At 46.2% G+C, this 16,782-nt stretch overlaps 1 protein-coding gene across 2 annotated transcripts; it reads left to right on the top strand.

The window, feature by feature from the left end:
* The first annotated feature begins 6 nt into the window (after nucleotides 1-6).
* RETREG2 (reticulophagy regulator family member 2) lies at nucleotides 7-5,863 on the top strand. 2 transcript variants are annotated; one of them, XM_019445908.2, is made up of 9 exons: nucleotides 7-412; nucleotides 693-799; nucleotides 1,792-1,822; nucleotides 2,174-2,309; nucleotides 2,718-2,802; nucleotides 3,149-3,292; nucleotides 3,449-3,540; nucleotides 3,703-3,838; nucleotides 4,094-5,863. In XM_019445908.2, the coding sequence occupies exons 1-9, from the start codon at nucleotides 135-137 to the stop codon at nucleotides 4,717-4,719; spliced, it is 1,635 nt and encodes a 544-aa protein (XP_019301453.2). In that variant the 5' UTR covers nucleotides 7-134; the 3' UTR covers nucleotides 4,720-5,863. The 2 variants fall into 2 exon arrangements, with proteins under 2 accessions (XP_019301453.2, XP_019301452.2); XM_019445907.2 differs by having other exon boundaries at nucleotides 3,449-3,543.
* The last annotated feature ends 10,919 nt before the right edge of the window (nucleotides 5,864-16,782 follow it).

Raw genomic sequence — 16,782 nt, 5'->3', positions numbered from 1 at the left:
CCGTCACGTGACGGCCCCTGGGCGGCCTCGGCTGCGCTCTCCGCGGCGTGCGCCCCCTTCCGCCTGACGCGCCCCCGGCGGCGGCCGCGCAGCCCTGGCTCCTCGCGGGCTCGGGCGGCGGCTGCGACGGGGCTATGGCGAGCGGCGGCGGCGGTAACACCGGCGCGGGTGGGGGCTCGGGGGCAGGCCTGAGCCTCGGCCTGGGCCTGGGTCTGAGCCTAGGCATGGGGGAGGCCACCGGCGAGGCGGAGGAGGAGGCGGCCACGGCCGAGGCGGTGGGACGCCTGGCCACGACGCTGTGGCTGCGGCTCCGCGGCTGGGAGGCAGTGCTGGCGGCAGCGCAGCGGCTGCTGGTGTGGGAGAAACCGCTGCACAGCCTGGTCACGGCGGCCGCACTCAACGGCCTCTTCTGGTAACGGCCACGGAGGAGGGGGCGGGGCCGGGCTGCGCGGGCGGGCGGGGGCGGGAGGGGCCGGGAGCACCTTTCCCGTTCCTGGGGTTGACACTTGCCTCGGGGGAGTGGCCCCCTTCCCCCGTCTGTTGTCGGTCGGGGTTGTCCCATACCTCTGTCTCGGGTCTCATGGTAGGCCTGGAGGTTCCGGTTCCCCCATCAGTGGGCGCTTTTCCGCCTTTCGCGATGGATGCGGGGGCCTCTCACCCACTCATCGCTGAGGTGCCTGTCTCTCCCTAAGGTTGCTCTCTTCGTCGTCCCTCCGGCCCTTCTTCCTACTCAGCGTCTCACTTTTGGCCTATTTTCTGCTGGATCTCTGGCAGCCTCGCTTATTCCCTGACATCGCAGGTGAGTATTCATTCAGTAAGCCCCGTTGTGCACTTGCTTTGTGCCTGAGCCCGCTGGGTGGGTTGAATGGTGAGGGCAAATGTACAGCAGGCCCCCGGGTCCCAGGCACCACCTTAAAATTAGTGTTACTGTGAGCGTAGTAGTTAAGAGTGCAGACTCTACAGCCACATTGCCTGGGTTCCATTGCTTGCTCTGCCGTTTGCTGTGCGTGTGACCTTGTAAGAGCCACTCAATTTCTATTTCCCTCGGTTTTCTCTTCTATAAAACAAGAATGATAGAATTTAGTCGGTAAGCAACTGAAGACTAAATGAATTAATACCTGTTCTGTGCTCGTGGTAGAGGTTCAGATAGCACAGGAATCATGGGAATATTAGGTTCTGTTTTTGTTGTTGTTATGCCTGTATTTACTGAATGGGTATTTTGGAGCAATTAGATGTCACCTGTGTGTGAGCTACTTGGGATGTAAACACGAATAAGGTGTGTTTGAAAAGAGTGAAGTTTAGGGGCACCTGAGGGTCTCAGTCAGCTAAGTGTCTGACTCTTGATTTCTGCTCGGGTCATGATCCCGAGGGCAGTGAGATCGGGCCCCAAGTCAGGCTACGTGAGACTTTCTCTCTCTCCCTCTCTTTTGCTGCCCCTCCCCCATGCACGCATCTTGTGTGCTCTCTCTCTCAAAATAAATAAATTAATTTAAAAAAAAATTAAAGTGTGGGGTACCTGGCTGGCTCAGAGCATTCTTGATATCGGGGTTGTAAGATCAAGCTTCAGGTTGAGTGTAGAGGTTACTTAGAAATAATAAAGAAATCTTAAAAAGAAAGTGATTAAAGAGGGAGACAGTTGTGTAAATAGAAGCAATTATGACAATGTAACTTTTCGTACCTTGGTGTCTGAAGGTGCTCTGGGAATGCAGAGGAGGGGCAACTGTTTCTGCCCTGGGAAGTGTCTCCCAGAGCCCTACCACTCAATAACTTGTTCCCCACCTCTCTCTATAGCATCATCCCCAGAGGAGCCCCACTCTGACAGGTGAGTGCAGGCCAGCTCTTGAAGACAAATGCCCAAACCCTGTTTTGCTTTGGTGCCAGTGTCCCCACAGTGCAGGGCGACACTGCAGGGTCTGCAGAGACCCCAGCATAGCAAATGGACTGGCAACAAGTTCGGTCCTGGGTTCCTATTTAGGTGTTTGGGTGCCTGATGCTTTGGGGGCAAAGGGTTGGGAACTCTGGGCTTTGCTTCCCAAGATGAGGACAGCCTCCTTTTGGGAGGTGGGGTTGTCCAGTTTTTTAGACTGAAGATCTCATTGGCATTCTCAGAGGGATTTGAGTGCCTAGGAAGCTGGTGTCTGAGGCCTCCAGGGGTCATGTCATGTCTCCCCAGTGAGGGTGCGGGGTCAGGCGCCCGGCCGCACCTGCTGAGTGTGCCCGAGTTGTGCAGATACCTGGCTGAGAGCTGGCTCACCTTCCAGATTCACCTGCAGGAGCTGCTGCAGTACAAGAGGCAGAATCCAGCTCAGGTAACCTCTTTCATGTCATATAACAGTTTCCCGCACTGTGGGGAAATAGAGGTAGGGGAATGGGGAGTAGTAACGTGAAATCCCTGGCTGGACACTGAAGGAAGAGGGTTGGGTGCCTTTTTGAGGCAACACATGCAGCGAGTAGCCTGGTACAGGAGTAGTCTCATTTCAGAGAGTAAGTTTGTGATGTTTTGACACTGTTTCCTGTTAAGGGATATCAGTCTGAGTTGTAGGCATTTGATGATGTCTATTGTAAGCTTACTGAATTGGTTGTCTTGGGCATTCTCTTGACTAGACTAGATCGCTGCATCCCCAGAAGGCATACCCCTCCTTCCACCAGCTGAACAGCAATTTCTTGCCCAGATGAGTGGGGCATATACCTCTCAGACCCTGTTCTCTTCTCTGCAGTTCTGTGCTCGAGTTTGTTCTGGCTGTGCTGTACTGGCTGTGCTGGGACACTACGTTCCGGGGATTATGATTTCTTACATTGTCTGTGAGTAGACTTTAACCCCTGCCTTTCCCAAAGCTGGTTCCTTCTCTTTCCTTGGACTGGGTCAAAGGGACTGGCTAGCCCTAAGGGAGGATGGTGCACTCTCTCTCTTTTTTTTTTTCTTTTTTTTTTTTTTTTTTTTTGATGATCTGTTTATGGAGATCTCCAGGGGATGCTGGAGTGTTAGTGATGGTGGAAGAGTCATCTGGGCAGGAGAGTGGTAGATGTGGAGGGAGAAGGTTTGTCCAGCCTCCAGAAAGCCTTCAGCAATTTCTCTTTAGGGACCAGTTGCATGAGGGCCCTCAGGAAATAGGCATAGGAAGCCCTGAGTGGACTCTCTAACCTCCAGTGCTGAGCATCCTGTTGTGGCCCCTGGTGGTTTATCATGAACTGATCCAGAGGATGTATACTCGCCTCGAGCCCCTGCTCATGCAGCTGGACTACAGCATGAAGGCAGAAGCTGATGCCTTGCATCACAAACACGACAAGAAGAGTAAGGGGCTCCCATGCCCAGGAGGGGGGTATGGGGGAAGGCATCGGTTTATGGCTCATGAAGTGCCCTGGAACTTAGATACTCTCTAGTCTCTTGACCACGTTTGTCCCCCACCACCGTCTCTGCTTGGTCACTGCCCTGCTGTTATTTCTCTAGAGCGGCAGGGGAAGAATGCACCCCCTGGAGGTGATGAGCCACTGGCGGAGACAGAGAGTGAAAGCGAAGCAGAACTGGCTGGCTTCTCCCCGGTGGTGAGGTCCAAGGGAGATGGGATGCCAAGTAGAGGCTGGAGGAGAATCTGCTTCAGAGCAGCTACTTCTCAAGAGGGTGGGAGGCAGTGGGCGGGGGTGCTTTTGAAAAATCGGTTCTCTTATTTTCTCATCTGTTCTGTTATCTGGGTTCTCCTGCAGGTGGATGTGAAGAAAACCGCATTGGCCTTGGCCATAACAGACTCAGAGCTGTCAGACGAGGAGGCTTCTATCTTGGAGAGTGGTGGCTTCTCTGTATCCCGGGCCACAACTCCACAGCTAACTGATGTCTCAGAGGGTATGAGAAGCTCTTTGTCCTCCCAGTCTTCCTGTTCCCTGTTGTGGATGCTGGCCATGTTCTCTATCACCCCCAGAAATGTTTTTTCTGGGAACTGATCCTGTAATTCGACTTCAAGCTCTGAAAGACCTTAACGCCTAAGGCCTGGTCCAGTATTCCATGTCCTGAGTTCTCATCCTTGAATTGACTGCCTGTTGTGAGAGTTCAGAACAGCAGGCCCATCCGCCCATTCCTGACTCTTTGTTTTCTGCATAGATTTGGACCAGCAGAGCCTGCCAAGTGAGCCAGAGGAAGCCCTGAGCCGGGAGCTGGGGGAGGGAGAGGAGACGGAGCCAGTCCCTCCTGAAGACCTGCTGGGCCCTCCTCAGGCCCTCTCAAGGCAAGACCTGGACTCGGAAGAAGAGGAGGAAGATGTGGTAGCCAAGGAAACCTTGCTTCGGCTCTCGTCCCCTCTTCACTTTGTGAACACGCACTTCAACGGGGCAGGCTCTCCCACACATGGAGGGAAGCTCTCCCCTGGAGGACCAGCGGAGACACTGAGCCCGGAGGCAGTGAGTGGTGACCTCCCCACTCCACCGAACACCCTGTCACCCCTACTTTGCCTGGCCGAAAGTGACCCGGTCCCCTCCCCCTCAGTGCTCCCACCTCCTCCCCAGGACTTGCCCCAGCCCCTGTCTGTCCCTGAGGAAGAAGAGGCACTTACCACTGAGGACTTCGAATTGCTGGATCAGGGGGAGCTGGAGCAGCTGAATGCTGAGCTGGGGTTGGGGCCAGAGACACCCTCAGAGCTCCCTGATGCTCCACCCCCTCCATCCCTAGGGCCCGACACCCTCTCTCTGGTACAGTCAGACCAAGAGGCTCAGGCCGTGGCAGAGCCATGAGCCACAGGGGAAGGAGTTGCAGGCACAGTAGGGTTTCCTGGCCAGGGACGTCACCGTTTCCTCTTTTCCCTACTCTAGGGAGGGGTCGTACATGGGGGAGCTGGCTGTCAGATGGTAGCCAGTCCACCCTCTGCCTGCCTGCCTGCCTGCCTGCTGTCCCAGGCCTGGAACAGTGCCCGTGCCTGGGATTGGTTTTAAGTTTGTAAATAATTTTACACTTGGGTTAGTGGATGTGAACAGGGCTAGGGAAGTCCTTCCCACAGCCTGCACTTGCCTCCCTGCCTCATCTCTACTCTCATTCCACTATGCCTCCAGCCCTGGTGGTCGTTCCCTTTCTTTTTCCTCCTATCCTCAGGGACCTGTGCTGCTCTGTCCTCGTGTCCCACTGGTTGTTTAGTTTGGGCACTTGACCATTTGTCTTTCCTGTCCCGTGTTCCTCTCTGCTTTTTATATCCTGCCTGTGTCCTGTCCTTAGCAGCTCCATCCCCGCTCTTTGCCGGCTCCTTCCCAGCAGGTGGTGGCTAAGCTTTAGGGAGGCTCCTGTCTGGGTGGTACAGACTAAACCTGGGGTGGTGGGTCAGGCCGGTGGTTATGCACTTAACGTCACTATAGCCCACATAACCTGCACCGCGCCCTCGCCCTAGATCATCCCAGCCTTTCGTGATGAGGGAGGAGAGCGGGAATCCCACAGCATGTGCACCAGCACTGCATTAGTGAGCAGGAGCTCCGTCTTGTTGGGATGAAGGGTCCTCTTACTCTAGGAAGGAATAAAGCGACCGCTCTCTGGGCCGTGAATGGTCCTGGTGTGGTGAGACCCCTACTAGGGTCAGGAAGTGGACAGTAACATCTGTGCAGGTGTTGAGTGGAAAAATAAAGTGTTGATTGGCTAGAACTGCTGCCTGCCTGCCTGCCTCGCTGTGAGCTGCCTCCCACACTGCTCTGTTCCTTCCTCACCCCTCACCCCTCACCCCTCACCCTTGTGCCCTCAGACTTGTTCCTGGCTATTTATTTACCTTGGTGCAAAACAAGGCCAGAAGCAAGGATTACCCCAACAGCCCTAACTTGCCCTTAGTCATCTTCCCTGACAGAGTGATCTGTACAGTGAGATTTAGCATGTGTGAATAAAGTGTACGCAGGAGGAAAATGCCTCGTCTTCCTAGTCAGTACAAATCGAGGACCAGAACGATCGTTTTCTGCCATGTTGCCTACAACCTCAGTGTCCCCACAAGTCCTGTCCCGTGCGCATATTCACAACTAGCTCGCTCAACCGTGACTTGTTTATACTGGGGACCCAAACAAGACCTATACCCATATCAAAACTGCTTTGAGTCCAAGGAACACTGAAGAAATAGTACGAATCAAAAGCAGAATATGTGCGTGGCACTCTTCCAAGCGGTTTATTATATTTATTAACTCAGTTTCCCCTCCTAATCCTGAGACACATAGCAACTCCATTTTACAGGTGGGCTAACTTTCCTGAAGACCACAGTCCTAGTAAATGATGGAGTCTGGATCCAAACTTAAGCAATTTGGCTCCAGCGAACGCCCTGGAACAGGAAGCCCCTGTTCATTAAAAGGGCGCAAATGGGGAGGTGTTGGAGGATGTAGGAACTATAGAGAACCAATCTAATAGCTTCGTAGAGTGGACTCCGGAATCCTTGCTCTTTAGGGGGAAGAACAACATTAGAGAAAGCCCTGAACTGAGCAGATGGCCTCTTTGAGAAATTCACGTTCTCTGCCTTCAGCTGGAAGCATCCTGTACTGCAAGGCTGCCTGATTTTGGGGGGTTGACTCCCATGCCATGTCTCTCCTAAGCACGTGAGAATATTTTCCTCCATTTATTTCATCTTTTCCTGAGAGACCATCCTTTAGGGTTGATTGAGGCCCTGTCCTCTGCCTCCAAAGGACCATGCACTTCTAATCATCTGGCGGTCTCAGAAGGGAAAAAATAGAGTTCTAATCAACAAACGGGAGATTCAAGAAAAATAGAATTAACTGATCAGAAAGACAATAGCTGCCATGTGCGTCACCTTGAATCCATTTTTTTTAACTGAATTTTTTGTTTACTTATTTTGAGAGGAGGGAGGGGCAGAGAAAGGGAGAGAGAATCTCAAGCAGGCACCGTGTCCAGTGCTGAGCCGGATGCAGGGCTTGGTCCCATGACCCCGGGATCATGATCTGAGCTGAAATTAAGAGTCAGATGCTTAACTGACTGAGCCACCCAGACACCCCCATTTCCTTCTTACACTTACAGTCTGAAGACAGAGCCAAAAGCCTTGGATCAAAACATTCGCCATAGATTTGAAGTTCATGAGGGTCAATTCTTGACATTCACCTTGGTCTGATGGTTGCTACATGTTTGTCTACAATTTTTTTCATTATCAGGTGTCCTGGCTATTTCCTGCCCATGATGAAAGAGACAAGAAGAAAGCTTTTCCTATGAGTGAAAGAAAAATGGGCAGAGATGTGAAACCTACAATTTAGGCTAAACAAAAATCACCAGTAGTAGTACAGGCTGGGGCCACAAGAGTCGATTACATTTATGTTGGAGGAAGGGCAGTGCGCTTTAGTCAACTATACATTCAAACAGCTGACAGTGTAAGGTGTCTGGTCATAAACTTAATTTTAGGCTGCATTGCTAGAAATAGAGTTTCCCAAGCAAGGAAGATAATACCTGTAGTGTGCTGTGCACAAGTTAGAATACTGACAGGGGATGGCTTCCTACGCTCATAGACAAGCTGACACAGTGCAGTGTGCCCAGTAGAGGATCACCAGAGATGAAGGCTGAAAATCGTCATCTGGGGAACCGGTGAGGGAACAGAGAATGTTGTCCCAAGAAAAGAGAGAGCTGAGCTGAGTCACATTAGCTGCCTTCAAACTTTGAAGGATTATCTGTAGGACTTCAGAGGGCAGAGATTAAATCTTTGACAAGAATTTGATTAATAATAGTGCTTGGCAGAATTTGTTTTTCTGGTCAAAGGATATTGCAAAATGGAGTAGATTTAAATGATCTTTAAAAGTACAGAGATCAAGGATTAACAGATCAAGAACCGTCCATTCCATCGTGGAAGGACAATAATATACCACCATGTTGCTTTGCTTTTAACGTCTGACTGAAGTTTCCTTGGACTCCTTCCTGCTCCCTTAAATGTTGGTGATCGTCAAGTCTGTCACTGGTTCATCTTTCTTCCCACTGCCAGGGCACTTTCACACGTTTACGCATTTAGTTTCTACTCACGCGCTGATGACTTCTGCATCTTAACGCGACTCCTTGCCCAGAACTTCCAACGAGGCATCTCCACCTGAACCTCTCTTAGGTACTTACTGCTCAGCATACTGAAAGCTCAACACACCCTCTTTCCGCTCTGCCCTCCACCCCCACCTCCCCTAAATAGATGGGCTTTTTCTCTATTTTCCATCTTGCTTGCTGCCATCACCAACCATGAAGCCCTACTATCCGCCTCATCCCACACCCAGTCACCAGTTGCTATTTTGATGTCCTAATTACTTCTTGATTCTGTCACTTTTATCACCGCCCTGATCCACATCTCTCTCATCACTCATCTGGCACACTGTGACAGTTTCCCTGCCCACACTCCTGTCCCCCACTGAAATTCGTGGCCGAAATATGGCTAGATTATTTTAAAATGCAAATTTGGTAAGCCTTTCTGCCATTTAATATTGATCAAAGGCTCTCCTACAAACTTTCATTCAAGCTCCCTGGTATTGCTTAAAAGCCTCTGAGATCTGTCCCTGCCCTGTCTTGCCTTTTTTTTTTTTTTTTTTTTTTTTTTGGTGGTGAAACTAGAAGGGAATTTATTTCAGTGGGCCAACACTGGGAGTGCCCTGTCTTGCTTTTTACACTACAGCACCAAACCCCACACAGCTTGTCCTCCCCCACCCTTGCTTTGCACACAAACACACACCCCATCCTTCTGTTTGGCAAACACTTCACTTGTCTTTGAACATGTACTTTAGGACACTCTCCATCTACAAAGACTCCCTTGATGTCTCACATCACTTGCCCCCCACATCAGACCTGCTCTCCTGGTGTTCCCCCAGTGTCCTTCTGTTTTTCCATGTATCACGTGGAATCTTCATTCTCTCTATACAAGCATGATATGGGGGGGGGGGGAGATATAGGTATATGTGTGTATGTATAACCTCCACTATACTGCTTATTCTGGAAGGCAGGGACTATGTTTTAATCATCTGAATATTCCAAGAGCCTAACACAGTGCCTGGCACATAGTAGATGTTCAGTAAACATATGTCAAACTATACTAAACCAGTGTTTGAACTTTTGAAGCAGCCAATGTAAATAGATTTTTGTGTGGTACATACCTATTGATAGTAAATATCTTGCCTTTGTCTGCTATTGTTTTAGAGTGGATGGTAGCTAAGCTAACATAACCCGCACATAGACTTGTGAGCTCTTTGTTCCTCTGCTAGGCTAAAGGCAGTGAAAATGATCTAGATTTGGAATTTCGTATTTGTTGGTTTTGGAGCTAAAGGCTTTTCTGAGTTTAAAGTAAGAGTGCCCAACCAGCTTGATCTTCCGTGATTGTATCAAAGTGTCATGTTTCCAAAACAGTTTTGACCAAACTATTTAGACTCAGCTAAATATTTTCCTTTAAAATCTTTAAAAATTTTTTTAAATGTTTATTTATATTTGAGGGAGAGAGACACAGGGCAGGATAGGGGCAGAGAGAGAGGGGGACACAGAATCTGAAGCAGACTCCAGGCGCTGAGCTGTCAGCCCAGAGCCCAATGTGGGGCTTGAACCCACGAGCCATGAGATAATGACCTGAGCTGAAGTCAGACGCTCAACTGACTGAGCCACCCAGGCGCCCCTCAGCTAAATATTTTCATCAAAAATCCAGTTATATGTATTAGTGAATGCTTGAAAAAAAAAGTGACTCTGCAGAAATGGAATAAGGTTAAAAGAAATCTCATTTTCTTTTTAAGTATGAAAAGTGAGTGGACTCCCCTTCAAAATGTCTATTTCATAAAACATAATGAAAATCTGAGGAACTATTCAAGATTGAAAAGGAGACCAAAGTGGGGTGCCTGGGTGGCTCAGTCGTTTAAGTGTCTGACTCTTGATTTCGGCTCAGGTCATAATCTCAGAGTTTCGTGAGTTCAAGCCCTGCATCGGGCTCTGTGCTGGCTAGTGCAGAACCTACTTAGAATTCTCTCTCCCTCTCTCTCTACTCCTCCACTGCTCATGCTGTCTCTGTCTCTCTCAAACATAAATAAATAAACTTAAGAAAAAAATATTAAAAAAGAGAAGGAGACCAAAGAGAAATGACAGTAAATGCAAGGGATGATCTTGGATCTGGGTGGGAGAAAAAAAGTTCCTATAAAGGTCATTATTGGGACAACCGGTAAAATTTGAATATGGATTGTATACTACATAAAAGATTGTATCAAGATCAAACTTCCTGAATTTCACTTTGTTTCTATAAGAGGATATCCTTATTTTAGGATATACATCCTGAAGATTTCAGAGATGAAGGGTCATGTTCTCTGCAAAGTATATCAAATGATTTGGAAAAGTAAATAAATACATGAGTATGTGAATGTATGGTGTGTGTGTGTAGAGAGAGGGAGGAAGGGAGAGAGAGGGACAGATGGACATAATGATAAAGCAAACGTGGCACAATGTTGGGAAGAAATACGTATGATAAATACAACATATGGAAGTTTGTTATTCAGTGGATAAATGTTGTATATTTCAGACAACTAAATAGAATGAACAAAGTGTAAGAACAAAAATATGCATGAATCTCAAACAAAATATTGAATAAAAGAAACTAGACACAAAAAAATACATATGATTCCATTTATATAAAGTACATTTATATTGTTAGAAGTCAAGATAGTGGCTACCCTTGGGGTGGGGGAGCAGCATTTGGAGGAATCTTCTTAAGGGTGGTGATATCTCATTTCTTGATCTGGGTGCTCGTTATACGGAAGTGTTGAACTTGTGAAAATCCAATCACCTATATACATTTCTGTATGTATTAGTTATACATCAACAAGAAGTGTCAATACCAAGTGTATTGATTATCTATTTCTGCATAACAAATTACTCCAAAACTTAGCAACCTAAAACAACATTATCTCACACTATTTCTGAGGATCGGGATCTGGGAGCAGCTTAGTTGGGTGGTTCTGGTTCAAAGTCTCCCACAGGGCTGCAGTGAAGATGTCAGCTAGGGCCGGCTGCAGTCATCTGAAGGCTGGACTGGGGCCGACAGATCTGCTTCCACAATGGCACACTGAACACAGCTGTTGGCTAGAAGCCTCCGTTACTCACTGGCAAGAGGCCTCAGTTCCTTATCATGCTAACCTCTTCCTATGGCCATTCAAGTGTCTTCACATGACAGCTACCTTCCCCAGAGCAAGTGATCCAAGAGAGAGCAAGCAGGAAGCCGCAATGCTTTTTATGACCTAGTGTCAAAAGTCACACTCTATCACCTCCACCATATTCAATTTGTTAGAAACCGGTCACTGAGTCCAGCTCACACTTTTGAAGGGAGAAGAAGCAAAGAATTCGGGGACATATTTTAAAACAACCACACCAAGCTTACCTGGAAATTTCATTAAAAGATTTGGCTTATCTACATATTAAAAATAAATAAATAGGGGCGCCTGGGTGGCGCCGTCGGTTAAGCGTCCGACTTCAGCCAGGTCACGATCTCGCGGTCCGTGAGTTCGAGCCCCGCGTCAGGCTCTGGGCTGATGGCTCGGAGCCTGGAGCCTGTTTCCGATTCTGTGTCTCCCTCTCTCTCTGCCCCTCCCCCGTTCATGCTCTGTCTCTCTCTGTCCCAAAAATAAATAAAAAACGTTGAAAAAAAAATTTAAAAATAAATAAATAAATAAATAAAGACCACGTATTAACACGTGGGAAGTGGACAATACGGTAATAGCTAATCATATACGTTTGCTACGTTATTTAGTACACATGATACTATGATACACATAGATCTAAGTGCTTTACATGTATCCTTTTATGTACTCCTCACCACTGCATTTTGACGTAGGACTCCCTCACCTCCTACTTTACAGATGATGAAATTGAGGCCGAATGAGGTAAATGGCTTGCCCTAAGTTACACAGCTAGTTGTGGTTATAGCACTGTTTTTCAGTATTCTGGTTGTCCCATACATCCTCCTATTTTAAAGCACCAACATAGAATTATAGGTGAGGTAAAGTGATTCTTTCTTTTTTTCAACGTTTTTTTTTTATTTATTTTTGGGACAGAGAGAGAGCATGAACCGGGGAGGGGCAGAGAGAGAGGGAGACACAGAATCGGAAACAGGCTCCAGGCTCCGAGCCATCAGCCCAGAGCCTGACGCGGGGCTCGAACTCACGGACCGCGAGATCGTGACCTGGCTGAAGTCGGACGCTTAACCGACTGCGCCACCCAGGCGCCCCTAAAGTGATTCTTTCAACATTAGAAAAAGAAATCTGAATTCTGGGTCATTTATAAATGAGGTATAGCTGAATTAAAAATTTGAACACACAAAGTGTTACTTGTTTAAAAAGCACTATTGCACTCCACAGACTTCAGGAGGAGAAAAATATGTCAACAGACAAAATGAGCTTCTATTACAAAAATACTTTTACTAGTTCAAGGACACTTTAAACAACTAGAATTAATAACAGGACAATATGAAGATTAATATAGATTCTCTGCATCAGAATCTCAATCTCTAGTCAATGAAATTAAAGAAGATGGATACAAATCAGAAACTTTTCATTTGAAACAAACACTTGAGTTTGCCAGAGATCAAAAGGATCACATCTACCTCAAGAAACAAAACATTGGTTCAAAAAGATCTCCTTGTTACACTTAGGGTGAGCATACATAACATATAGACTTGTCAAATGGCTATGTTGTACACCTCAAACTAATGTAACGTTGTGTGTCAACCATACTTTTATTTACTTATTTATTTAGTTATTTATTTTAATGTTTATTTATTTTTGAGAAAGAGAGAGACAGTGCACGTGGGGGAGGAACAGAGAGAGAGGGAGACACAGAATACAAAGCGGGCTCCAGGCTCTGAGCTGTAGCACATAGCCCGACACGGGGCTCGAACTCACAAACTGTGAGATCATGACCTGAGCCGAAGTCCGATGCTTACTTAACCCATTGGGCCACCCAGATGCCCTGAGAACTTTTTTAAAAAGTATAGTTGACACACACGGGGTGCCTGGGTGGCTTAGTCGGTTAAGCGTCCTGCCCAGGTCATGATCTCACCAATCATGAGTTCGAGCCCCACTTCAGGCTCTGTGCTGACGGCTCAGAGCCTGGAGCCTGCTTCCGATTCCGTCTCCCTCTTTCTCTGCCCCTCCCCCACTCGCGCGCTCTCTTTCAAAAATTAATTAATTAATTAAAAAAATAAGTTCGCGAACAAGAGATGAGATTATTTGAATAAGGAGGAATCAGAGAACTATATTTGAAGTTAGATTTACAACTTCATCTCCTCACATTCTCTTGAGTAGTAAAACACCAGAAAGCCTTTCCAGCAGCTAGGAAAATTTGCACAAAAAATACACTTAAAACTTAATGGTGAAATCTTTACATATTTTAAGAAATTATTACTTTAAAAAAAGCAAATAATTTTATTTTCAATTACTTATGATTATATTTTAATTTTTACTGGTGTTTAGTTTATGCTTTAAAATAATATTTGATTAATTTTATATTCTGGTAATCTATAGTAAAACAATATATATTTAACATTCATGCTTTTTAAAAATTTTTGTATTTAAATTCTAGTTAGTTACCATATTGGTTTCAGGAGTAGATTTTAGTGAGTCATCACTTACCCACAACACCCAGTGGTCATCACAAGTGCCCTCCTTTAATACCCACCTAGCCCATCCCCCTCCCTCCTCCTTCCATCAGGGGGAAGGAAGAAGGAGACAGCGAGACTCTTAAGCAGGCTCCACCCTCAGAGAGGAGCCCGATGCAGGATTCTAAGACCCTAGGATCTGGGATCTAAGGTCTAGGATCTAAGGATCTAAGGTCTAGAATCTAGCATCTAAGACCTGGATTCTAAGACCCTAGGATCATGACCTGAGTGGAAATCAAGGGTCTGCCGCTCAACTGACTGAGCCACCCAGACACCCCCAGAAACTACTTTTTTAAATGTTGAACATTTTGCTGTAAAAATAAATGATTCCTTTGTTTAAAATAAATACTCGAAACATCAGTGAAGTCATTTTGGTCTGATCTGTCAACCTCTAACGGCTGGTAATTATTGACACTGTGATTTGAACTGCTCAGAATAGCTCCAATTTTACATTTCATCTCAATCAGGGGTTTTCCGGGCACCTGGGTGGCTCAGTTCGGTAAGCATCAGACTCTTGATTTCAGCTCAGGTAATGATCTCATGGTTCGTGAGTTCGAGCCCTATGTTGGGCTCTGTGCTGACAGCCTCCTTGGGATTCTCTGTCTCCCTCTCTCTCTGCCCATCCCTTGCTGGCTCTCTATCTCTCTCTCTCAGAACAAATAAATAAACAGTAAAAAACAAAACAAAAAACAAAAAAACAAAAAAAAAAAATCAGGGCTTCTCAGCTGTTGACTAAAGGTACTATTGACCTTCTGAGCCAGATAATTCTTTGTTGGTGGTGATAAGGATCATCCTGTTCATTGTAGAATGAAGAGCAGCATCCTTGGTCTCTGTCCATTGGATGCCAGTAGCACCCTCCCCAAATCCCCTCCACCCTCACAAATGTTCCCTCAGGGCAAAATTGCCCCCTGTTGAGAACTATTGATCTAAATTATACTGCTCTGGCTATATGGAAAGAATACTAAACTTGGAATCAAGGTGTGAATTTGAATGCTAGTTTTCCCAGCTATACATGTTTAGAAGCACACCTTTCAAAATAATACAAAAGTTACCTGGCTTTTCAGCTTCATGTCTGGGGTGCCTGGGTGGCTCAGTCGGTTGGGGGTCCGATTTCGGCTCAGGTCATGATCTCTAGGTTCATGGGCTTGAGCCCCGCATCGGGCTCTGTGCTGACAGCTCAGAGCCTGGAGCCTGCTTCTGATTCTGTGTCTCCCTCTCTCTCTGCCCCTCCCCTGCTCGCTCTCTGTCTCTCAAAAATGAATAAACCTTTAAAAATTTTTTAGAAAAAAAGACTGAGATTTTCTTACCTTTGCTTTCCTATTTTTCCATTTTGTTTTCTTTTTTGTTCTTCTTTCTAAAATATCTTCCCAATTTTACATTGCAACCATTCTTCTGAATTGTTTATCCTGTGATTATATTTTTTATTTCGAAGAACTTTCTTTGTTTTCTGAATATCCCTTTTTAGAATTTCTTGCTCTTGTGCGTTAGATGAAAAATCTGTTCTTTGAGGGTAATTGCATTAATCATTATTAATATGTCATATAACTATATATTATATAATCACACATAATAAAATATTATCATATATAATACCTAATAATAGTTCTATTAATTATATTTTTATGCTCCCTGCATTGTCACTGGTGCCCCCCACCCCCCACATTTTTTTCTTTATTTTGGCCTCTTTCATGATAGAGATTTCCCAAATCCTGGTTTGCTCCTTCATATTTGAGTAGAGGCTCCTAAAAGCCAAATGAATACTCTCCAGGCACAAGTAGGACCCAGTGCTTGGCATCTTTCCTGTAGGGTGATTTGGCAGAGACAAACATTTTGTTGGGAACCCCCCAATGCCAGTATCTGTGGATCTTTTTGCTTAGGCCGGTCAGTTCCCCTAGAGAAGAAGGCTGCACTTTCCAGCATGAGGAGTATAAACTTGACTGCCAGCGCTCTAGAAGCCAGCTGAAGTAAGGGTGTGGTTTCTCTTCTCCCCCATCAGCTGCATCTGATGGCCCTAAGCCCAGAGTCCCTCTGGTCTGTTCTCAGGAGGATATACCTCCTGCCTTCTGTTGAGGTAAGAGAAGCAATCATCTGGCCGCTCAGATCAGAGGAGGGAATCTGGGAATCTAACTGCTCCTTATGTGGATCTTCAACTCATCCCTCTGTTTTCAGCCCCAATCTCCCATTTCACCTTCAGATATAACTGTTTCTTCCCATCCCAAGCCTTTCCAAGGCCCTGCAGCCCAAATTGACTTATGCCCCCAATCATCCCTCCTCTATTAGCTTTCCATTTTCCAAGATTTTTAAAAAATCATATCTAAATAATATCTAGTCATTTTTAAATCATGTGTTCTTTCTTCTGCTCTCTTTATTCTCTTATTTGAGGCGAGTTTGAGAAGGGAACAAACATAAAATGTGTGTGTTCAATCTACTTTATTTAACAGAAAGTTCCTTTTCCACTCTCCTAGCCTCTTGTGCACTCAATCTCCTCCATGCCCTACTTGTTAGGGTAATCTATAACATTTGCAGTGTTCTTCCCATGCCCTTCCTGGGGCTGGAATACCTCTGGCATCTTGTCTGCCTGGAGAATTCCCACTGTCCCTCCCCAATCCCACTCCTGGGCATTACCGGCCCCCTTTTCTGTGTTCTATAGCTTATGTACATTCATTAGAGCACAGTTTTCCAACTACGAGTCATGGATTAGTGGGTCATGAAATCAACTTAGGGACCCTTAGATAGTATTTATGTTACATTTAAATATATTGGGATGAGACATAAAATATATTTCTTGGTGTGGGTCAAGGTTGAATAAGTTTGAAAGCCACTGTATTAGGGCATTTTTCACTTTGAATTGGTTGTTTATATGTCTTTACTACTAGACATTGAGCAACTAGGGGGTAGAGACCATGAGTTATTCACTTTCTCTATGCCCGGGGTATTATGAAATCCAACAAGGCTTGGTCAATATTTAGTGGGTTGAATCAAATATATATGAGATCACTGTGTAACCCATAAAGTCATATGAACTTGAACTATATACCTAAACTAGGAGTCTAATTAGCTCACAGGACAGCTAGGGCACTTGAGAACAAGTGACAATATTGTCACAAAGGTTGTGTATCACATACTTGAGGCAGCAAGGCAGACCTCAGTGAAGGTGGACCTATGCTGCTCTACTAATTCCTGGGATCTGAAG

This window comes from Panthera pardus, unplaced genomic scaffold, assembly GCF_024362965.1.
Source record: "Panthera pardus isolate Hobbes unplaced genomic scaffold, ASM2436296v1 HiC_scaffold_10, whole genome shotgun sequence".
Classification (NCBI taxonomy): Eukaryota; Metazoa; Chordata; class Mammalia; order Carnivora; family Felidae; genus Panthera; species Panthera pardus.
The sequence above is the reverse complement of the archived record's forward strand: the minus strand, read 5'-3'. Positions and strand labels throughout refer to the sequence as shown.